A 24,473-nucleotide genomic window follows, 5' to 3' on the forward strand; every position below is an offset into this window, starting at 1 on the left:
TCAGATTCTTCATGGACAGATAGACTTTTTGACCAAACTCAAATGGCTCCGAAACAGTGGACCTTTTACAACTACATAGTTGCATACGACCACTTACTTCCTCCAGGTTCTTGTGTACCCCATTCCAGATCTCCTGCAATTCACTAGTAACAACATCAACCGCGGAACAAACTGTGGGTACTGGAATGGAAGTCAGGAACTGGGGATGCTGACTGAACACACAAAAGAAAGATGACATCCCCATCGCCGAGCTTATACGACTATTTATGGCAAATTCGGCCAAGGGTAAAAACTCTACCCACCGACTGACCCTCTCGCCTACAAATAGAAGCACGTATTGTACTAGGTCTTGATTTTTACGTTCCGTTCACCCATTCGTCTGCAGATGAAATGCTGATGAGAAAGACAGAGATGTTACCAAGTTTTTACAGAAGGCCCTCCAAAATTGGGCCACAAACTGCACCCCCCGATCTGAAACTATATTGACCGGTATTCCGTGCAACCTTATAATCTCTTTAATGAAAATCCTCACTAATTCAGCGGCAGATGGTAATTTTTTCAGACCAACAAAATGGGCCCTTTTCGAGAACCTGTCAACAACCACCAAAATAGTGAAACAACCTTGTGACAGAGCCAGGTCGGTGACAAAATCCATGGACACGTGCGACCATGGCCTACCAGGTACTAGCAATGGCTTTAACGATCCCTCAGGGCTTTTACAGCGACTCTTGCCACGTGCATAAGCTGAACATCATTTCACGAACTCCCGGACCTCCCGTGCCATGCCAGGCAACCAGGAAAATCGGGAACAAAGCTCCAGAGTCCCTTGGACCCCCGGATGCCCTGCAAAGACGGAGGAATGAGACTCCTCCAGAACCAACAAACGCAGAGACATCGGTACAAATAACTTCCCTGCCGGAACCCCATTCAGAGCTTTTAGCTGATATTCCTGAAGCTGTGCCGGAAGGTTCCATGTCAGGGCTGCCACCACGACACCGAGAGGGAGGATGCCTTCCGGAGAAGAGTCCCCAAACTCCGGAGTCCCGAAACTGCGAGAGAGCGCATCAGTTTTCACATTTTTTCTCCCGGCAGGTACGTGACTGTAAAATTGAATCTTGAGAAGAAAAGCATCCACCTGGCTTACCGTGCATTGAGCCGCTTGGCATTCTCAAGATATACTAAGTTCTTGTGATCAGTGAAGACCGTCACCTGGTGTCAGGCCCCCTCCAGAAGATGACGCCACTCCTCAAATGCCCATTTTATTGCCAACAATTCCCTGTTCCCAACATCGTAGTTATGTTCAGCACTACTGAACTTACGGGAAAAGAAGGCATACGGACTAAACCCTGAGCAGCCCTCTACTTCCTGGGAGAGGACTGCCCCGATCTCAACTTTAGAAGCGTCAGCCTCCACGAAAAAGGGCTTCTAAGGGTCCGACTGAGCCAGCAGCAGCGCGGTGAAAAAAGCCCTCTTAAGTTGCTCAAATGCCTCTGAAGTATCCAGAGACCAGTACATGACGTCCACCCCTTTTTTTAGTGAGATCAGTCAGTGGTTGTGCAATCACTAAAAAATTTCTGATAAATTTTCTGTAAAAATTGGCAAACCCAAGAAAGCACTGAAGAGCCTTCAAATTATCTGGTTTAGCCCATTGTGTGATTGCAGCAACCTTGTCTGACTCCATACATACATCAGTTGGAGTGATGATATAGCCAAGAAATGCCATGCGTTTGACCCCGAATGAGCACTTCTCCAATTTAACATACAGTTGGTACTCCCGTAACCGCTCTAACACCAAGTGGAGATGTCTGAAATGCGTGTCCCAATCCGATGAGTACACCAAAATGTCGTCCAGGTAGACAACCATAAACACACCTAGGTAATCGTGGAAGACCATGTTCATAAACCCCTGGAAAACTGCAGGAGCATTGCATAACCTGAAGGGCATCACCAGACACTCGAAGTGCCCAAACGGGGTGTTGAACGCGGTTTTCCATTCGTTACCAGACTTCATACGTATGAGGTTATAAGCCCCCCAAAGGTCAAGCTTAGAGAACCAGCGTGCGCCCACCACCTGATTCAACAGATCAGGGATCAGAGGGAGCAAGCACTGATTCTTTATGGTGATCTTGTTTAAAACCCGATAGTCAACACAAGGCCGCAAAGATCCATCTTTCTTCTCAACACAAAATAGGCCTGCTCCAGCTGATGACTTTGATGGTCTGATATGTTCCTTGGCCAAAGCCTCTGAAATATAGGATTTAAGAGCCTCATGCTCCCGACCCGACAGATTAAATATGGCCCCCTTAGAGATGGGGCTACCCGGAACAGGGTCAATCCCACAATCCCTTTCGTGGTGTGGGGGAAATCCCTCAGAAAGCTTCTACGAGAACACATCTTGAAAATCCCGTAAATAGTCGGGAATACTAATAGCATCTGTGGAGCACAATGTAACAGGTACTAGATGATCCTGATAGCACCCTCCCCACCGAACTAGCTCCAGAGTAGTCCAATTGAACTGAGGATTGTGGGTCCTTAGCCACGGCAATCCCAGAACGATATCCACGGACATCTTCTCCATGACCAGGAATGAAATAACCTCCGAGTGTAATGCACCCACCATGAACCGAAGTTCTGGTGTCCTCCAATGCAGTACCCCAGAAGACAGAGCGGTTGCATTAATACTGGTAAAGTGGATCAGTAAACCTAATGCAGTAAAACTTGACAACAGTGGTCTTATGAACTGCAAATGGATAAGGTTCGCGGCCGACCCAGAATCTATAAATGCCTGTCCCACCCTGTGAAAAGCCTTGCAAGACACACTACAAGGTACCAGTAATTTAGGGAGTACCTGACCTTCTAGATGACCCTACCGACAGTCACCTAGGAGCTGAAGTTTTCCTGCTTCTTCCGTAGTTGCCTTTTCTGGCACGATGCGATGCAATGACCAGCCTTGCCGGAGTAAAAACAGAGTTGGTTAGAAACTCAGAAGTGCCTCTGCTCTCCAGGACTCAATCGGTCCACTTTCATACCATCATCTCCGGAAGTGGGCACTGGGGTACAGGCTGTAGAAGTCGCCAGAAACTTGACACCACGTTCTTGACGGGCCTCTAGCTTAGCATCCCTTCTAGACCTGAGTCTACGATCCGCTCTGACTGCCAATTCCATAGCCTGATTCAAGGTGGATGGTGACGGATGGAACAGCAATAGATCTTTTACAGCGTCAGACAGGCCAACCAAAAATAAATCTTTGAGAGCACAGTCATTCCATACAGATTCACCTGAATACTGCCTGAAACTAGAGCAATATTCTTCTGCCAACTCTACACCGTCCCTGGTGTAGAGCCAACAACTTACTGACTGTATAACCTGCACGATCGGGTTCATCAAAAATATTCCCGAGCTCAAGGAAAAAAGAATCTACCGACTGCAGACAAGCGGAATCATATGGTAAAGAATAGGCCCATGACTGAGGCCCTTCTCTGAGCAACAACATAACAATCCCCACTCGTTGGGACTCAGACCCAGAGGAACCAGGCCGCAAGCGGAAAAACAACTTACAAGCCTCCCGGAAGACAAAGAATTTTTTCTGGTCTTTCAAAAACACCTCAGGTAATGGGCATTTAGGTTCTGGTACTGGATCAGCGGCCACAACCAACTGCTGCTCATGATGGCTGAGACGCCCCGACAAGTCCTGAACCATCCCGGCCAGGTCAGGAATCTGACTAGTAATCACATTGTAGGACTCCATTCACACAGTGAATCCTACTCAAGAAAAAAAAAACACAGGAAAATGTTTTTTGGGCCAGTTATTATGTTACAGTACTAGTGGGGTGCATAGGTACGCACGGTGCGGGTCTCCCTGACTCTCACCCACGCCCAATGTCCCTTCCTGGAGATAGCCCTGAAGATCGACACGTCCAGGCCGCCAACTCTGACCCTACTCTGCCTAAAGGCAGGACAGGCGGGAACCGCTGTACCTATGCAGGTGACTACTCACTAGTACTGACAGGCTAGGCAGATGGAATAACCAATAGGAAAACACCACAGAATGTAGGCAGAGCTGGATTGGGACTGGGTAACTTCCACTGGAGAAGAACTGAGGTCAAACACACAGAGGATAGAACTAATAACTGGCAACTGCTATCAGCAGCTGCCAGACTATATTCAGGAGTCTCCGCCCTTGGGGCGGATACCAATCAAGCCGACTGACCAGGGCTCCCAGCCAGCCAGCCACTATAACTCACAAGGATAGAGCACGTGCGCCTCTCACAGCAGGCACACACGGCCAACCGCGCGCCCGAAGCAGCGCACGCACACCGGAGTATGGTACCACCGCACGCCGGTCCGAACGTGGACGGAACATCATCCCAGGATACTGCGGCGCCCTGCGCCCCAGCCGCCCAGGGTCCCTGACTGCCCTCATGGTAACATTTATTGCACAGAAAAGACTGCTGGCCTGGTGAAAACCACCCTTCAGCAGTAATTCAGGGACCATAAACTTTCAATCCCTTATCAGTGTCTAGTTAAAAATGTTTGTCTATCTCTTGTAGCATTCCTGGCCCGACGACCCCCCCATCAGTAATTCAGGGACCATAAAACTTTCACTCCGTTATCAGTGCCTAGACAAAAAAGTTTGTTTTCTGTTGCAGAATTTCTTTCAAGTGCGAACCAATCACATCCCTGTCTGTGCCTTGTCATAAGTATGTATGTTATAAGTGTGTATAAATATTCACGCCTCTTCAGATCTATTCCATTTTTTAGCCTGACGAAGAGCCCGAAAGGTTCGCAAGCTCGCTATAACATCATGTATTTTTGTTAGCTATTAAAAGGTATCATATCTACAAGATTATGTGGTTTCTCTTGCTGGAAACAATCATATTTTGCTCTACTGGCTAACATGGTACCAAATCTTTGTTTTCATTATCCCTAAGTGATGGCACGGGAAGTACTAACCAACAAAAAAATCCTGTATTGCACATGCCCGCCTGTCATACGCAATACAGTTCCTTCCCTACACAGGGTAACCGGCCGGGCTGACAGCCCCCACTGCGGGCCCCTCGCATGCGGAATCCGATCCCATCATGTGAGCATGGCCTTAGACACTGTGGTAAATTAGTTCCTATGTCACCAGAAAGCTCCACCTTGCAGCTAATTTGCAGAAAATATTAGTGCAACGCTTCATTTTGTTTATATTTGCAATTTACTATAAAGCAGCAAACTCTTTGGGTTTTCTTCAGCAAGTTAGGACCTCCACATTCTACTACTGTATCTAACACATAAACAGGGTGGGCCATGGAAAAGTAGCCTGGCACCACATTCTTATGGCCCACCCTGTATAATTATCTCATGTAAGCCATAACAACACTTAGACTTGCTGCATCCTAGAAAACATTTGGCAGCAGTGCGTGTAAATGTTCCCGCAGGTTGGCAGAATTGTCACACGTATGGTGAAATAATATGGCTGCTAACCAGCAATAAAGCAATTGGCAGGGACAGAATCCAACCTTGGATTTCGGACAAAATTCAAATTGATCTTGCAGAAACTCGGAAATGTCAGTTCATGCTTCATCCTGTGTGACAAATAATAGAAGAGGGGAGATCACAAGGGAGTCTGTGTTATCTAGTGATAATAGAAAGGTGACCTCTCTGAAATATCAAGCATGGAAGGTAGTAACCATAAAAGTTATATATCACCGGGGTTACTGAGGGCTGTTATTACAAGGAAGAACAATAACTCAAGAATCTGTCACGGCGTGTCGTTGCTGCTCCTCTCGGTCCCCCACTCGCACTCCTCATGTACACGGCAGATGTCGCGGTCACTTCTCAACAAGATCCCAGGTCTCTGCCCGAAGGATGCTGTGCACTCCTGCCCGCCTTCCTAAAGGGCCAGAGCGCATACCCGTATATGTTGTCCTACCTATCACGCCTATGCTAGGGTGGTTTCACACCAGTATGATATTTCCACAATACGCACCACAAAACATGGCTTAGGGTGGTCTCACACAAGCGTATGCGCAGAAACGCTCACGATAGAATGAGTTTTTGCGCTATGAAGTCAACACTATTGCGCACATATCTGCGCTGTTTACTGTACTTTCTGCACTGTCGGAACCGATCACCGTGATTTAAAAGGCTGTGCAGCCTAAATATTCTGCAGGAAATTGCGCAGTTCATTGTGCAATGTAGCTGGGACTCGGTACGCATTTGCGCACCCCCAAAATCTCCCATGCAAAATATGCACGTGCAATGTGCAGAGAATATAACTCATGGTTTTCTATGGGTTCATTCATTCTCACTTTTGCTTTTATGCATGCATTTCGCGCGTGCAAAAAAAAAAATGTGACATGCTCTTTTGAATGCGTAACATGAGTGATTTTTTTCACGCATGTATAGGTGCGATTTTAAATCACATCTATATAGAACCAATCCTTTCCAGTGGAAGCTATCATATGTGCGATTTTTACATACGCTTAAAATTCGAATCTGAAAAAGATAGAACGCCTGGGTGTCAGTGGACGTGGTCACGTGATTTTTTTTTCACGCACAAAGTGCAGTTTTTTTTGTTCACGCGCCTATACACGTGCTAAAAAAATAAAAATTAAAAAAAAAAAAAAAGATCATGAGACTGAGCCCTAAAAGTCTATGAGGTGTGCCTGATCCGCACAAAACTTTGTGGGGAAATCAATAACACCAGGGACTAATTAGGCTGCACATGACACAGGTGTGTCCCGCCCTGATATAAACAATTCCCAGCAGCACAAAAATTACAATAATAACTTTTTGCACTGTGAAGGTCGCACTATTGCGAGTATTTCTGCGCATATGCTTGTGTAAGAGCGCTCTCATTCAGCTGCTGCGAAATTCTGCTCCAAAACCGGAACATCTACCTGCAGATTTTGATGTGGAATTGCCGGCAGAATTAATCCACATTCAATTTTGTATCGAAATCCACCAGGAGGCGTGTATATTTGGCGTGGAATTTTCCACGTTTTGTGGTGCATATTACAGAAATATTCCACTTGGAGTAAAGTACCTAAGGCCGGGCTCATGCGACCTATGGTAAAACGTACTGTTTTACCAGTGTGTGGAGATGCGTATCTCCGCGTTTGTGATCACGTATTCCAGTGCATGACAGCATATCTCACGCACGCTGTAATCCACCGGCTTCCTAGTTTCTTTATTTTTTTTTTTACTTTTAACTCCTTGAAACCTGCGTTAAAAACGTCACACATATGCAATGTAATTGTCCAAGTGCCGCCTCCAGAATTAACGCCAAATCAGTGCGAGTAGTGACAATTAATATGGTGACAATTAATATGGTGACAATTAATATGGCTGTACTTCCTGTTTTTACTTGTGCAAAAACGTCAGCAATCACAATCCAAAGTGCAGCTGAGTACATTTCACGGTGCAACTTCCCCTATATATGAAGAGTTCCTTCCTCGATGTCTAAACTTGCAAGGCTGAAGATCCTGAGCCAAGTTCTATTTTAGAGCTCCGTGGTGTATTAGGAGAGCAGCTGTTCCCAGCATTCAGGCAGCCAAAACATACAACTCACTACATAACTTACCGAGAAAGTATAGTGCAAACAAAAACTAGTTATTCAGTTGTGACATGTCCATGGCAAGTGCTCTACACTGCCTGCTGTGAAGAATTCTGCATGTCAGACACTATATTTTTATGGAACCTAAAATATATACGATCCGCAGCCTCCAGCAATACACTCCACAGCTAGAGGGAAAAATACAAGCCTGATCTCCGTAGCATCCAGTAATGTCCCATTGCTAGTTGCTAGGGTGCTGAACAGGGGTGTAACTCAAGGCTCAGGGGCCTGGGTGTAAAAGTTCAGTTTGTCCTCCTTTGTACCTGTACCCATACCTAAACTGTGCATACAGCTGCAAAGCGAATTTTACATACATGATCTATCCCCTTCGCATAAGCTTTCTAAGCATGACTCATTTCCTAGACTACATGAAAATTTGTAGCCGCTTTGGCTATGTTCATGATTTTTGTTGCATTTTTGGACCAAAAGATTGAAAGTACAGCACAGATGTGAATAGAGCCTTACAGGTAGTATATACTGTATATTCTGTATGTATGGTGCAGGCTGTTACGGAGCTGGTACGTTTCTCATGTTTACACAGACTACAAATAACGGAGCAGACGAGCTGTCTCTTGTGAAATAAATACATGTTCTAACTTTATTCCGAGAATGTACACACAGAGGCCATGTGCCAGGTATTCCAGTATATTTATAAAGCAGAACGTACTGGTCAGCAGATCGTACTGGGGGTGGAATGGGAATTACACCAATTTTAATTAAATATTGTACACAGTTTCAGTACTGCACAAGTTGCACTTTCAGTAGACTGTTTTACAGCAGATTATTTCTTAAACCCATTTGGCAAAAAATTGATTTCTGTAAAAGGCAGTTTTTAGCTTACTTAGAGGGGTATAACAGCTGTTTAAGATGGCTTTCTTAATGACGATAAATAGAGATGAGCGAGTATACTCGCTAAGGCACATTACTCGAGCGAGTAGTGCCTTAGCCGAGTATCTCCCCGCTCGTCTCTAAAGATTCGGGGCCGGCGGGGGGCAGGGAGCAGTGGGGGAGAGCGAGGAGGAACGGAGGGGAGATCTCTCTCTCCCTCTCTCCCCCCGCTCCCCGCCGCAACTCACCTGTCACCCGCGCCGGCCCCCGAATCTTTAGAGATGAGCGGGGAGATACTCGGCTAAGGCACTACTCGCTCGAGTAATGTGCCTTAGCGAGTATACTCACTTATCTCTAACGATAAACCATATTCATACAGACATTACCTTTTTTCCCATTTCATTAAAGGGGTTCTTCCACTTCTAACTATTAATTACATATCCTCAGGATAAGGAAACAATATCTGGCACAGAGTACAACCTTCCAAGTGAGAACATTTAGATAAGAAGTGAAGATTAAGTTTTTTTCATTGAAGGGTAAAAGTAATCAGCCATCATAAAACGCGTTTCGAGGCAGAAAGCCTCTTCTTCAGTCAGGCTGGGATAAAGCCAGCTACATGGGTGGCTTAGCTGATCCTTACCAGGGCACTCCAGACTTGCTCCACCACAGCTGATGCACAGTCTCCTCATGTCTTAACTTGTACCATCACCTTGCCCTTATAAGCATCAGCTAAGCCACCCACGTAGCACAGCTCCCCTTATTCCAGATGACTGAAGAAGAGGCTTTCAAGCTCAAAAATCAATGTTATGCTGGCTTATTACTTTTAGCATTCAACAAAGAAGACTTGATCCTCACTTCTTGAGTAAATGCTCTCACTTGGAAGGTTTTACCACATGCCAGATACTTTCTCACTCCTCTTGTCTCTGTATGATTCCACACACTACCACCAGTAGGCATGTACCTGGCTGGGAGCACCCACATTTAGCCTACTGAACCAGTCCTAGAGCTTCACTACAGTCCTCACCTGTTCGCTAAGGAGTCAAGCAGTGGATCCCTGCAGATCTGTAATTGAATGATTATCTATCCTAAGGGATACTTTTGTAGCTGCCTAGCTCCTTAGCGAAAACGTATTCTCTCAAACCAGTGTTTTAGTGTATGGAGCTGTTTTGCTGCAGGAAGCAGATGGTGCCATACATTGCGCAGTGGCCTGAGTTGGTATTGCAGGGTGAGTCCCATGGGACTCAGCTTGCAGTACCAACCTGGGCTAATGAACAATATACAGAACTTTTTGCTTCCTGCAGCAAAACAGCTCTGTACACTAAGACACCAGCTTGAGGGAACAGCCAATTGCAGGGGGTCCAAGATAGTGGATCACCACCAGTAGCTAGAAATGGAACAACTCCTTTTCTGGCTTTTTCATACAGGTTATATTATTCCTCCAAGATGCTGCAGAATTTCCCGCTGTAGAAATCCACACCAAAATCCAGAAGACCAAATGTAGGTTTTAATGTGGAATTGCTGGCAAATTTAAGCCATTTTAAAATCTGCATCAAATTTGCATGTTGGCCATCTGGATCTTGGTGCAGAATTTTCTGCAGGAACGCAGATTTTACTGCGTCCTGGTAGACTTATTCCACATATGTGAAAGCACCCTTAGGGACTTTAGTTGGTCAGAGTGATAATTTTTGCATGTTTGGAATAAAATATTCTGCCTGATATTAATGTACTAATGCCTAAACAAGATTTGTTGATGTCCTATAGGACATGCTCTTAGTACTTCACACAGTCTTTTAAAAAATGGAGTTTTTTGTGGGCTTTTTGCTGGTATTTTTTTCCCAGGGAAAACACTGCACCCAGATGTTAGCTGTCGATCAACAGGGAGTTATCGAACACTTCAAACAATAGATTTTCTTTTGGGGCATTTTTCCTTACTTTTGGTGTGTTTTTTAGATAAACGGTGTTTGGTAATTACAGCATGCTCTAGGTATGATGATTTTAGACGTCTTCCAATAGACTTCTTCATAAGATTTTAAAAAAAGGGCATGTGTGTTAAAAAAGCTACCCCCAAAAAACTGTAAAAAAAAGTATGAAATTGATGGAATTTTGTTTACAAAAGAGAAAAAAACTGTGTGCAACGGAAGCCTTAGTTTCATTTTGGAATAAATTTCTACATTTTTAACTTTTACCTTTTTTATTTGCTATTCATATTTTCATGTTATTGAATCATTTAACATTTTGCTATGAATTACATTACATTACTTTCCACATCATTGGGGTAGCTGCAAATGTATTTTTCTTTAGCTTGACTTTTAACGTGATGTGATATCACGATGTGCCTTGATGTCAGGGTGGTTTATTTACACTTTAAATTGCTTTACAATGGGTTTTATTGTGTTAAGATAAGAGGACAAAAGCTTTTCAATGGGTGAAGATAACTTTCTGTGCCATGCTATCACAAACAAGCTAAAATTTGCTACATCTGTAGTATTGTATCTATAGCACAGAAAGCTGTCCAGTGAGCTACAAACAAGAATATGCAATACAGATCAGTTTTGTAGACACATATCATGTTTTCTGATGCTCACCCCCTCATCTTCCCTCTGGCACAGGAAATGCCTTGACATGGTTACAGGGGTTTTCCAGGTTTAGACTATTGCTGACCTATCCTCTGGAAAACCCCTATAATGAGACCGTAGATTTCAATATTATGAAGACTGGTCTATTAGCTTGTCCATTTGCATGGTAAGAGGGTTAAAGGATATGTACACATGTGCAACACTTTTTATTCTTATATTGTGGCAATACAGAAAAAAAAACAAAAAACTATGCAGTATGTCTTGATTGAAAGGACCCTAGTTGTGTCTGCAGCATCTATCCCGACATATGTGTCTGCTTTGCTATATACTATAAAGAAACCCTATACATGTTAAGAAATATGTATTGTGATGTTGTAGTCTGGGCACAGACATTTATTTTAAAAACTCACAGTCCATAGATATAGCTTGTTCTAAATACATGGCTAGACGTAACTAAAAAGAGACGTACTTGAATTTTGATGTAACTGGAGATGTACTTCTTGTTAGAATGCCAGCAATAGATAGTTAGTCCAAGGGAATGGGGAAACCTTACTTAGTGTGGATATTTACAGTAACGTGTGGTCAACTCTAGCATGTTAGATACAAGATATGTACTTTCTAAGCCAATGGGTAATAAAAGATATTCACACAGCTACATACTTTATAATTGTACGTAGGGGCTCAGGTCTAGGGATGGGCGTAGAAAACAGGTCCACTTGGCTTGTAGGGAAGGACCTATCTGGGATATTAGTGCCAGCAGGGACCTGAGGCTTACCTTAGTGCAATATGCTGGGGTCATAAACTTTGGGTTCACATGAAATTCAGTGAGGGTTGAGGTACTCCTCGTGCCCTAGCTTCATTGCCACTGTAACCAGCAGAGAGATTCACTTCATGCTGACTCCACATCTTTAATGCTTCAATAAAACTAAACTTTATTGCAAACGTTCAACTGAGTGTTACGTCTGTGCAGGCTGTGATACAGCAACCTACACGGACGCAAGCCAAATAAGAACTGCAGAGGAAAAAGAGAGTTGAGACATGCATACACATGGGGCACTAACAATAATAGGAACCAGACCATAAATAGAAACAACAACAGGCAACAGTCACCAAAATACTTACCAATGTACCACAAAACCCAGAAAGATGGAAATATCTAATAAGTTAGTACATATTAGGTATTGGGTGTATTTTGGCCAGAATATGTAAGCTTACAAGCCCACGTCAAGGGTCCTCGTTTTATTGTAAGTCCCTACACTAACAAGACAACTAAAACGTCAAAAGGGAGTCCTGTCTGCAAGCGGGGCAATCATCTTAATAGGAACAGACCCACACTGGAATCTAGGGGCCTAGCTTGCCCTAGATGGTAACTGGTAAGAACACCAGACAAGAGAAATACAACATACACACTGAACGGGACAGTCTACTCTTGAAGTCTGAACACCTACAAACAGACACTGAACACATTATTGTTCATACCAACAAAAAGACGAGGGGATCCCACCCAGAACCTCATGCATGCAGCTTACACCCAAGCAGACCATGCATGACTCCAAGCACCAGGGTTCTGAGAGGGAAATAGATAATGAATAAATGGCCAGGTATAAATGCTGGTATTTCTGTGCACAAGACCGATGGTGATTGACTGACTGGAGCAATACACACCCAGCCAGCTCAATCATCCCACACCTGTGGAAGTGTGCTTCTGGAAACCCATAGAGCTACAGGTCCCAGAAGCACAAAGTGACACTGAGTAGCAACAGTTCAACTTATGCAGCTTCGATTCTTAATTGGTAACACTTTTTGGAGCCGCACTGGAAGGAAGCATGCTAAGGATTTAGTCAGTGGAGGTGGCCAGTTCAAGCTGGTCCCGTACACAAAGCTTCCGGTACTCTCAGCTGCAGAGGTTCTTGTTTATGCTATAGGCTCTAACTCTCTCTCTGCCTCATAGACAGAATATTCCCTTGCACAGTGCTAGGTTCCCCTAGGAGCTGCATGGGACCATATCCCTCTCTCTCATTCCTCAGTCTCTCTCTACTCACAACAAGCCTGAGAAATAATTTACACATCTTCCTTCACATGACCACCATTTAAAGAGAAAGTACAAAACAGTATTAAAGAGCAACACCCCGAAATGGATGACTTCAGGGGCTCACCCTTTACATAGTTACTTCCAACCAGCCTGAATAACCTTTAGTTTATAATGATGTAACTAACCTTTATGGTCTCTACATTTATTTGACTAGATTGACCTGATGTTCGCCATGTGAACATAAAATGTTTGACAAATTGGTTTTAAATGTTAGGGACGGCAGGGTTGAAGGGGTCCTCTGCCACAGCTGTGACAGCTGTGGCAGAAGTCTGGATGCTATCCCATTGCTTTCAATGGGGTCAGCGCTGCTGCGGCCCCATTGAAAGCAGTGGGTTGAAGGCAACCCCCACAGCGCTGATTTTCGGGGAAGGGCTTCCCTGAAAATCATCCCTAGCTGGTGAAAAAAAATACATATACTCGCCTCTCCACCGCAGGCACGTTTTCCAGCTGGCTCCCCGGCACTGCTGTGAAGCTCCTTCAGCCGGAGGGGATTTAAAAATCCCCTGTAATGATTGGCTGAGCGCTCAGCCAATTACAGGCAGTGATTAACCCCTTGAGTGACGGGTTTCTTACTACCCTGTCAGACCCACCAGGACAGGTATTTTTAAATGGGCCAAACATTTGATTTCAACTAATTTTGCAGTTGCGTTCCAAGAGCCATAACTTTTTCATTTTTCCATTGACACAGCCATACGAGGGCTTGTTTTTTGCAGGACAAGTTGTACTTTTTGATGGCATCATTTTTAGGTATATATAACGTATTGCATAACTTTTGTAAACAACTTTGTAAGGAGATTAGGGAAAAAAATAAATTGTGCCATTTGTTTTTTGGATTTCATTTTAACGGTGTTCAGCGTGCGGAATAAATAATGTGATAACATTATTCTCTGAGTCAGCACGGTTCCGGCGATACTAAGTTTATACAGTTTTTTATGTTTTGCTATTTTTGTACATTTAAAACATATTTTTTTTCTTAATGTTTTACTTTTGTGTAGCCCCATTCCAAGAGCCGTATTAATGTTGTTTCCCATTGCCAGAGCTCTAGAAGGCCTTGATTTTTGCGGGATGAACTCTAGTCTTCATTTATCTAATTTTGGAACATGTAAAATTTTGATTGCTTTTTATTACACTTTTTCTAGTGGCAAGGTTAACAAAATCTGTAATTCTGGCATGTTTTTTATTTTTATTTTTCACTGCATTCTCTGAGCAGTATAAATAATATATTAAAGTAATTCTACAGGCCGGTACGATAATGCCAATACCAAATTGTAATAGTTTTTTTTCTTTTTTGTGACTTTTTCACAGTTTTAAAAAAAAAAAAGGACTAAAAGTTTAAATCACCCTCCTTTTGCCGTATCTATAATAAAAAAAATCAAATCATAAAAGAAAAATAAATATTTGGTATTGCCGCGTCCGTAAAAGTCTGATCTATCAAAGTAGCGCATTATATACCCCACGCAGTGAACCTAGTCCAAAAAAATGATAAAAAACACCAGAAATGCACTTTTTCAGTCACCCTGTCTCCCAGAAAAAATGCATTAAAAAGCGATCAAAATATCATATGTATTCCAAATTAGTACTAATGGAAACTACAGGACATCTCACAAAAAATGAGCCCTTGCTCAACTATGTCGACGAAAAAATAAAAAAGTTATTGCACGCAGAAGATGCAGCAGAAAATAATTTAAAAAAAATTAAATGTCTTTGATAAAAAATACAAGTACTACAGCAAAAAAAAACTATATAAGTTTGGTATCGCAGTAATCATACTGACCCATAGAATAAGGTTATCATGTCATTTTTGTTGCAGTTTGTGTGCCGTAGAAACAAAACGCACTGAAGGATGGTGGACTGCCATTTTTTTTTTATTTTACTTCACTTAGAATTTTGTAAAAGTTTTTCAGTACATTATATGGTACTTTAAATAGCACCATTGAAAAATTCAACTTGTCCCACAAAAAACAAGCCCTCATACAGCGACGTCGATGGATAAATTAAGGAGTTATCATTTTTTAAACGGGGGGAGGAAAAAAGAAAAGGGGGGAAACAAAAGGGACCACGTCATTAAGGGGTTAAATAATGTACTAACTTCCTTCTCTGGGTCATTACGATGCAGGGATACCACATGTGTAATTTTGTTACAAAGTACAGGGAGAACAGTGTTTTTATTTTTATTTTTTTAATACTTTTTTAACTTAAAAAAAACCTTTTTTGTCCCTTTAGGGAACTTCCACAGAGGCCCATCAGGCCCCTCTGATCACATTCCGTGGGTCCGATGGTGACAGCCCTTTACATGCTGCAGTAGCATAGACTGCAGCATGTAAAGGGTTAACACAGCAGAGATCGGAGGTTTTCTCCATTCTCTGCTGTGTAAGAGCTGGTTCCCAGCTATCCTGTGACAGAGGGAGATCCCCCACCTCTGTTAGCCCTTTACATGCTGTGGTCGCATAGACCGCGGCATGTAATGCGTTAACACAGCAGAAATTGGCGGTTTTCTACATTCTCTGCTGTGTAAGAGCTGGTGCCTGGCTGTCCTCTAATAGCCAAGCACCAGCTCTCCCTGCCACAGAGAACATCGGCTGGCTTCTGACAAGCCCATGGTTTCCATGGCAACTTGTAAACAAACTAGTGCAGGAGTTTGAAAATAGAAGGGGGAAGTTGCAGGCAGATCAGTAATATCTTCCCGCTTCTCTTTTTATAGTCCTGCACTGTTTTGTGTGGGATTTTGCAGGCAAAGCACAATGCCACAGCTTATGGCATTGTGCTCTGCAGGTCCCATAGTGAAACATAGCCCGGAAATTTTCCAGGCTATATCGCTATGGGCAGTGGAGCTCGTCCCGGAAAATTTCTGCGCGTCCCACTCAAGGGGTTAATCAATGAATGAGCGCTGCCTGTGATTGGCTAAGCACTTTGACCAATCACAGGCAGTGCTCAGCTGTCATTCAATGGCTGAGCGCTGCCTGCAATTGGCTGATTGCAGCCGTTAGTGTAGAGTGTCAGCTGTATAATACAACTGTCATTCACAAGTGATGGAGTGGGCAAAGCTCCTGTGCCCATGCTAACACTATGTCATAATATGTCGGTTCACTCTAAGTATATAGTGACCGTAATAGTACCAGAAGGAATTAAATGAAATTGGAAATTGCTATGTTTTGTGTGATCCAACATAGAAAAACAATAATATTTATTTGTGGGACAACTTTTTTTAATGGAAATTTGGAAAACACATATAATCTGATTACATATGTCCTATGTTCTATGTGTTTTCCAAATTTCCATTTTAAAAAAGTGGTCACAAAAAATCAATGTTCCAATTTTTTTATGGGTGACCCTCCCAAAATTTTCCGTTTGGTAAGAAAATGACTTCTGAAAGTTTCTGGCCAATTGGGTAACGTTAACCCGTGTGTTATCAACCTTGAAGTTATGATTTTAGAGAGTTTTTGTTAAAAAAAATCAAAGTTCTTCACCTATAAAATGAAAACTATTTGTCCTAGAAACCTGATGATGGTCTCATTTTATTGATGATGTTTTTGTCCATAAATATTACTTTAATCCCCTTTTTAGGTATAATTCATATATTTAAAGATATTGGTACATTTTCAATGCTGGTCGTTTTGTGGATTCCCAAAATCGATATTTCCTGAAAACACTCAAGTTCATGGCTACAGGCCATTATCTCTGACTTTAATGTCAATGGATTTCTTTTATCATGAAAAAGGGTATTGTATGAGAAGAACCAAAATCGGAATAATCATATAGTGCATACAGACATTCTGGTTGGGCCAGCTTAGTAGTACAGCTATAGATCTTGTAGGGGAAGCAATGATAATTGGGTACAGATGCTGGAATGGAAGGGGTGCATCGGCCACTCTACAACATAAGAACAGTGACCTGATAAGTATAAGAGCAGGATAAAGGGATTAGATGCTACATTGTATTATACTACCTGCCAATGATGTACGGTAATCATGGCATATTCATGTCCCTATTAAACGGATACAGTTCTAACCTGTATTCTCTTCCTGTAGGTAATTTATTCTTTGAATCTTAAGATTGATGAATATGAAGTGAATATTCTCTCGTTGAAAGAAGCCCATCAGAATGAAATTGACCTCATTTCAAATGAAACAAAAGAAAAAGTTCTCCAGTATGAGAACATGGTAGAGGAGGAGAAGAACCTAAGACTGCAGATACAGAACCTTGAGGAGGCTCTGGAGAAAAATAATGTAATAAAAGAACAAAGCTTAGCAGATCTTGCAACGTATAAAAAACAGTCAGAAGAGAGGGAACTGAAGACTCAGCGTGAGCAAGCTGAAAGGATGGCTGCCTTGTCCAAGGAAATGCTCTCTATGAAGACTGATTATGAAAACCGTCTGCAACAACTCACAGAGGATGCCGATGCTCTAAGAAAAGAACGCGCCTCCAATGACCAAGAGAAGTCAGCAGAAAAGCTAAACGAGAAACTTAAAAAGGAAATCCAGGTGCTAAGCAAAGAAATAGAGAATCTAAAAACACAGAACCGCAAATTAACCGAGGACTATACGTTCAAGACAACCAAACTCCACAGCAGCTATGTCAAAGAGAAGGAAAACTTAAGAAAAGCTCTGCAGCAGTCCGTTACGGAAATGATCAAACAGCTCCAGCAGAAGGAGCAGGAACAGAGGAAGGGCAGCCAGGCGAAGGAAGCCGCCGCACTACAGGAACTCCAACAGCTGAAGGACGATATGGAGGCCAAGGAGCTCGAAATACTTGAAGTCAAGCAACATTCTCATAAGATGAAAGACATGGTACAGGTACATAGGGGAGTAATTACTGACATTGGCCAGCCGTTCCTCCCTACTGACTAGAGTGTCACTGTCAGGTCATCCTCAGGGCATCTATCCCTACACACTCTTAGGGCGTTTTTAGACGACTGTATTTGCATGCACAATATGCAGAGAATAGAACCCACTGATTCCAATAGGTTCTTTCTCATGACTCTTTTTTTTTTAAAAATAGGTACATGTTCTATTTTTGTGTGCATTTGCACACCAAAGGTCCTCATAGAAGTGTATGGGAGGTGAGCAAATGTGTACTCAATGCACTCGCAATTGTGCAATGCGTTGCGCAATTCAGCAGGAAAAAGAACACATCTGAGGGTGTGTCCCACACCCATGTGAACTGGCCCTGCGAGCACAAAAAGTATAGTCTTATGCGCAAAAGCGCATCGTTCATTGTGCAAATGTGTTGCGCTTGCCTGACTGTTTTTGCGCCTATACTCAAAATTTGCGCATACGTGCAAAATTTGCACATGCAAGGCACAGTGAATAGACACTATTTTTTTTACGTCCCTACTCTATGTCAAAATGACGCTCGTGTGAAGGAGCCCTTAGGTTGCTATTAGACAAACTGCTAGTGCTGGTGGATTCCAAACAATTGCTGGACTGAACCTGCAGTCACAAGTGCAGCCCAGCAATTAGTGTTATTACATGAGCATTAACGGCTCTTGTGTAATAGCATCCCTACACTGTCCAATCAGTGCTGATAGTGTCCGGCTTTGTAAATACAATTGTAGCAGCGCCATCCTTGAAAGATGACTCACTACATTTTACTGCAGATCAACAGGCGCAGCTATGCTATTTGGCACAGACGCTGCCATTCAGTTTGAATGGTGGCCGTGCTATACAAATAGTGTTGTTGAGCCACGACTCATTAGCACAGTAACCCGCCCACAGTGATGCATTGGTACACACCCTATTAGCAAGGGGAATGGTAATGCCCAATTGTCAAATTATTCATACATTTCTAGGAGAAATAACAGGGACAACACAATGCAGGATTCTCAGGAAAGACAATGTTTTTACAAAATAGACAGGAGAAATGACAGGCCATAGAGACTATACAATATGGAGCTATATAACATCGTCTCTAAGAAGTATGACCCTCATATACATTAGTGAAAAGTCATCCAAACCTGCTGATTTGGATGGGACTGGATGACTGTCCCATGCATGTAGTATGGAGGCCTCCCAACTTTTCCTCAATAGGCCAATGTTGGGGTAAGAAGGAGATACATTGGAGATATATTGCCTGTCTGGCTGCAGCCTTCCCCACTCTCCCCATTGATACACATGAACGCTCGGCCGAATGGAGCATTAATGTGTATTGGAGAGCCCAGAGTAATAGCTTTTGGCTGAACCAGCATTCAGTCAACTGCTATTAAGAGTGTGGGTATCTTTAAACATTAAAGGGGTTGGCTACTTTTTGGAAAAAAATTACGCTATGCCATAAACTATTATTTTTTTCTACAGGGAACTCTAAGGCCTCATGTCCACTCGAAAAATACAATCCGCGCAGAATCGGCCGCGGATTTCCGCGCGGATTTGCTTTAAATGGTTTTTTTTTTTGCATGCAGATATCCGCACACATTGCTATCAATGTGATAGCAATGTTGCTGATCCGCGCAGAATCCGCGGCAGAATGGATCATACCGCGTTTTTTCTCCCGCACGTGAAAAATGCTATTCTTTTAAAATGCGTGTGCAGAAATCAATTTAATGGACCGCGGATGACCAATGATTCCCTATGGGCAAAATCCGCTGTGGATTCAGCAATTCCATTTAGCTAATGGACATGAGGCCTAAAGGACCTCAGTGCTTACCATGGTCTTTATTTCAAGAACCCCTGCTGCCCCTATAGAAATTGGATGGGACACAATTCCTGTCTGTGGAAATGAAGATGCAGGTGGAGGGTTTTTTATAGCCCAATCACTCTTCATGCGCCAGGTCCTGGTGAAACATGTTGGGATGGGGGGGGGGGGGGGGGAGTTTGATTTTTAATGTACAGTCAGTCTCCAGCAGTTATTTGATTAGTAAATAGGGGTCTTCAGGCTACAGCAGAAGCCTGTAGGTTCCTCTTTGCTCCCATGATTACATTGAAGTCATCTGTGGAAGAACCCATATGAAGTTGTGTCACAGAATTCCTGACAGGTTGTCACTGGTTTGATTATAGACTATGGAGGGTCTAAAGGTGCCCTATGGGTGTTTTAAGTGAAGCTGATAAAGTATATACAGTATATACTAATGTGTATATATATTATAAGTTGGAGACATCTAATATGGAATTTGTTGCCAATTGGCATATTTGTACTGATTATGCCCTGGCTTCCCCGGGATCTCTTTTGGTTTCATTTAAAGATGGAGGTGGTCACGTGATTTAACCACGGAAGTAAAGGTTCCTTTGCTGTCTGTATTTGCACATGTGCTACCATGTGTACAGGAGTGGAAATCATTCCTGTGGATGAGGTGAGCATTGCATCCAGTGTTCATATGGAAGGCAAGGGGCCTTGAAATAAATACCCTGGAAGGTACTATAGAGTTCTCTGTAATAAAACATAATCATTTATGGTATTCCACAACCAACCTGCTTTAAAATAACATTGTGCATTATTATGTGGTTGTGTCTCCCACTGAGGTATATGGGAGCAAAACATTGGGGAAAAGCCTTCACACTTGGAAGAACCATCCAACCGGATTGAAAAAGGAATCATTTTTTACTGTAAACATCTCGGCACTAGAGATGAGCGAGTATACTCGCTAAGGCACATTACTCGAGCGAGTAGTGCCTTAGCCAAGTATCTCCCCACTCGTCTCTAAAGATTCGGGGGCCGGCGGGGGAGAGCGGGGAGGAACGGAGGGGAGGTCTCTCTCTCCCTCTCTCCCCCCAGCTCCCCGCCGCAACTCACCTGTCACCCGCGCCACCCCTGAATCTTTAGAGACGAGCAGGGAGATACTCGGCTAAGGCACTACTTGCTCGAGTAATGTGCCTTAGCGAGTATACTCGCTCATCTCTGCTCGCCACCCAAAGACTACAAAAAAATCCATTAGAAATCTGAGGCTGCATTCACCCTGGCCGGAAAATCATTCGGCGTCATACACATGAGCGATATTTTCATGCATGACACTGCAATGCAGGAAACAAAAAGCTGAATCTTCTATCTTGTGTGTGCTCTTGCATCACAGCGCCCTTTGTTTTCAATGCAACCGGCGGCAGCATCGAGAGGTCTCCCATTGAAAGCAATGGGAGAAACTCTGCGATCCTCCTGCCGTGGCTGCCAGCGTGGAGTTAGCCTGACCAAAACAAAACCTCCAAAGATTTGGTCTCTGTTACCAACGTTCAAGGGTTTATGTGCAGCACATACATTAAGAAAATCTTCCCAACCGTAGGGTGCTGAAGAAGAGATAAATATCTAGAACTCTGGTGCGACCTGTTGTAGGTTCCTAATTTAGATAAATAATAAAGTCAATGGTATTTAAAAAAAACTGTGATTGTAGCGTGTTTTGAGGTGCACAAACCTCTTCATCAGACACTTGACAAACTAAAGTCTCCTGATGGCTGGGGGCATGGGATTGGACTTGATCTCATGTTCCTAGCCATCAGGAGACTTTAGTTGACCAGTTGGTCTACACTCTCTCCTCTTGTCTGGGAGCAAGATGCCAAACATATTGCCTCATGTTAATCCAGCTGTCTGATGAAAAGGTCTGTACACTTCTAAACACGTCACACTGGTTGGTTTTTAACAATAAAGCATTGTTGGTTGCTATATCATAGTATTATATAAGGCCGAAAAAAGACACATATCTATCCGGTTCAGCCTATTACCCCCCACTGTTGATCCAGAGGAAGGCAAAAAAAACAACTAAATGAGGTAGAAGCCAATTTTACCCATTTTAACTTTACTATTTATCTAAATTAAGAATCTACAACAGGTCGCAGCGGGGTCCTAGATTTTTACCCCCTTTTTACCGCCTCTATTTTAATAGAACTGGTGTGTTTCATCTTGAGTTAGCACCTAGTAAATAGTGCACTGTGCTTAGACTTTTCTTTGTGCCCATAAGACAAAAACGTCACATTTAGCACAAATACGGGAACATTGTGTGAGCTTTGGCTCCCACAATGATTTATACTCGCTGAGTGGCTATGTGCAAGGGAGCGGTGACTATAAAGAATGAATGGAATAGCTGTACGTGCCTGGCGAAAGGCTCTCCTCTTCTGTGTGACTACAATACGGCAGGGGTCACAATAAACTGCATGTGTGGGGCTTTTTATACAGGAGCAAGAACAAATGTGTTTGGAAAATACCTTACATAAAAAGTAAGAAAATAACTAAACCAGTCATTAAATACTAGTAGCTACTTCCTGTCAGCCAGTGTAATACGTGATGCATGTGCACCGACGCACCAACCGCTGCTTCCGCACGCATCCGCAGTACGAAAAAATAACATTTCATGCTCAATCATACTTTTTAGCGGCAAGCATAGTCGCACATACACCCATCTGTTTAACCCTTTCCAATCAACTGTCTGACGTCTGAAGACATTCTGATTGAAGTCTGTACAGCTCCGATGTCGGAATACGTCCGGCAGGGTATTCTTACTGTATATTACTGGCCGCTATGTTGTCGGTGGCCTCTTCAGCATGTCCCATACCGCAGTACTGGCTCTAGCCAGCAGATGGCGCCATTGTATAATGGCAGAAAGAGAAAACACCCTAGGCAACTGTGAATCTAAAATTGGATTGCAAAGGGTTAAAGGGGTTGTCCCAGATGCAGGGGTTAAAAAAGAACACCGGAGAGTGCTTACCTGAATCCCCGCGCTCCGGTGACTTCTTACTTACCTGCTGAAGATGGCCGCCGGGATCCTCTCCCTCGGTGGACCGCAGGGCTTCTGTGCGGTCCATTGCCGATTCCAGCCTCCTGATTGGCTGGAATCGGCACGTGACGGGGCGGAGCTACACGGAGCTACACGGAGCCCCATTGAGAAAAGAAGAAGACCCGGACTGCGCAAGCGCGGCTAATTTGGCCATTAGACGGCGAAAATTAGTCGGCTCCATGGAAACGAGGACGCTAGCAATGGAGCAGGTAAGTGAAAAACTTCTTATAACTTCTGTATGGCTCATAATTAATGCACAATGTACATTACAAAGTGCATTAATATGGCCATACAGAAGTGTATAGACCCACTTGCTGCCGCGGGACAACCCCTTTAAGGTTGTGTGAATCTTATTTACAGATACAGGAAATGTTCCATTAAGCTGATTGCTGCTAAAAGGGGAATCTACATATTAATGAATTCAAAGGTTCAAACCCGATGCATGTGTTAAAAAAAACAAAACGGATAGTACTTACCCGAATCCCCGCGCTGCGGCGACTTCTTCCTTCTTCTTACTTACCTTACTAAGATGGCCGCCGGGATCTTCACTGTGAGGTCCATTGCCGATTCCAGCCTCCTGATTGGCTGGAATCGGCACACGTGACGGGACGCAGCTACAAGGAGCAGCTCTCCGGCACGAGCGGCCCCATTCAGAAGGCAGAAGACCGCACAGCGCAAGCGCGTCTAAGATCGCCAGAAGAGGCGATTTTAGACGGATCCATGGAGACGAGGACGCCAGCAACGGAACAGGTAAGTGAATAACTTCTGTATGGCTCATAATTAATGCACGATGTATATTACAAAGTGCATTAATATGGCCATACAGAAGTGCATAACCCCACATGCTTTCATGAGACAACCCCTTTAAGCCCCATTTACACGCAACGATTATCGCTCAAAATTCGCTCAAATGATGTCATTAGAGCGATAATTGCTGCTTGTAAATGATACCATTGTTTGCTTTTCGTCAATGATTTTAGTTGAGTTTAAAATAACTCAACTTTTCCATACACCTGAGGGGCAAATCTTATTAGTATTAGTATTAACCCTTTGCAATCCAATTTTGGATTCAGGATTTCCTAGGGGGCTTATTCTTTCTGCCATTATACAATGGCGCCATCTGCTGACTAGAGCCAGCACTGCAGTATGGGACATGCTGGAGAGGCCCCCGACAACAGAGGAGCCAGTAATATACAGTAGGAATATCCTGCCAGACGTCTTCCGACATCGAAGCTGTACAGCCTTCAAATCAGAATGTCTTCAGACGTCAGACAGTGGATTGGAAAGGGTTAAGATCCTTGTGTGGTGCAGAATGTTAAGGCAGCAGAAATGCGGGTTCAATCCCCATGTGGTTCAGGTAGCCGACTCAAGATTGACTCAGCATCCGAGGTCGGTAAAATGAGTACCCAGCTTGCTGGGGATAAAAAAAATGACTTGGGGAGGCAATAGCAAACCACCCCGCAAAAACAGTCTGCCAAGAAAGTGTCACCTGAGGAGTCAGTTATGACTCAGTGCTTGAAACAGGGGACTCTACCCTTACCTTCCTGTGGGTATACAATTCCCATAGTACTGTATATCAAGAACTGCCATACTCTGCTCTTGGTAGTCAGGATGACAACAGTAATAGCGATCTATATCAAGAATGGAAAAGCTGTAACCGCTGAATTCCAAGCACACGGAGTGCCG

General features: G+C 43.4%; 1 protein-coding gene across 7 annotated transcripts in view; it reads left to right on the top strand.

The window, feature by feature from the left end:
* FAM184B (family with sequence similarity 184 member B) overlaps nucleotides 1–24,473 on the top strand; it is a 95,123-nt gene that overhangs the window by 37,763 nt on the left and 32,887 nt on the right. For all 7 annotated transcript variants that reach the window (XM_066573245.1, XM_066573241.1, XM_066573244.1 and 4 more), the window contains exon 2: nucleotides 17,128–17,892. In XM_066573245.1, coding sequence (XP_066429342.1) covers nucleotides 17,128–17,892 — 765 coding nt within the window. The remainder of the gene's footprint in view (nucleotides 1–17,127; nucleotides 17,893–24,473) is intronic.

Source organism: Eleutherodactylus coqui, chromosome 7 (genome assembly GCF_035609145.1).
Source record: "Eleutherodactylus coqui strain aEleCoq1 chromosome 7, aEleCoq1.hap1, whole genome shotgun sequence".
NCBI lineage: Eukaryota > Metazoa > Chordata > Amphibia > Anura > Eleutherodactylidae > Eleutherodactylus > Eleutherodactylus coqui.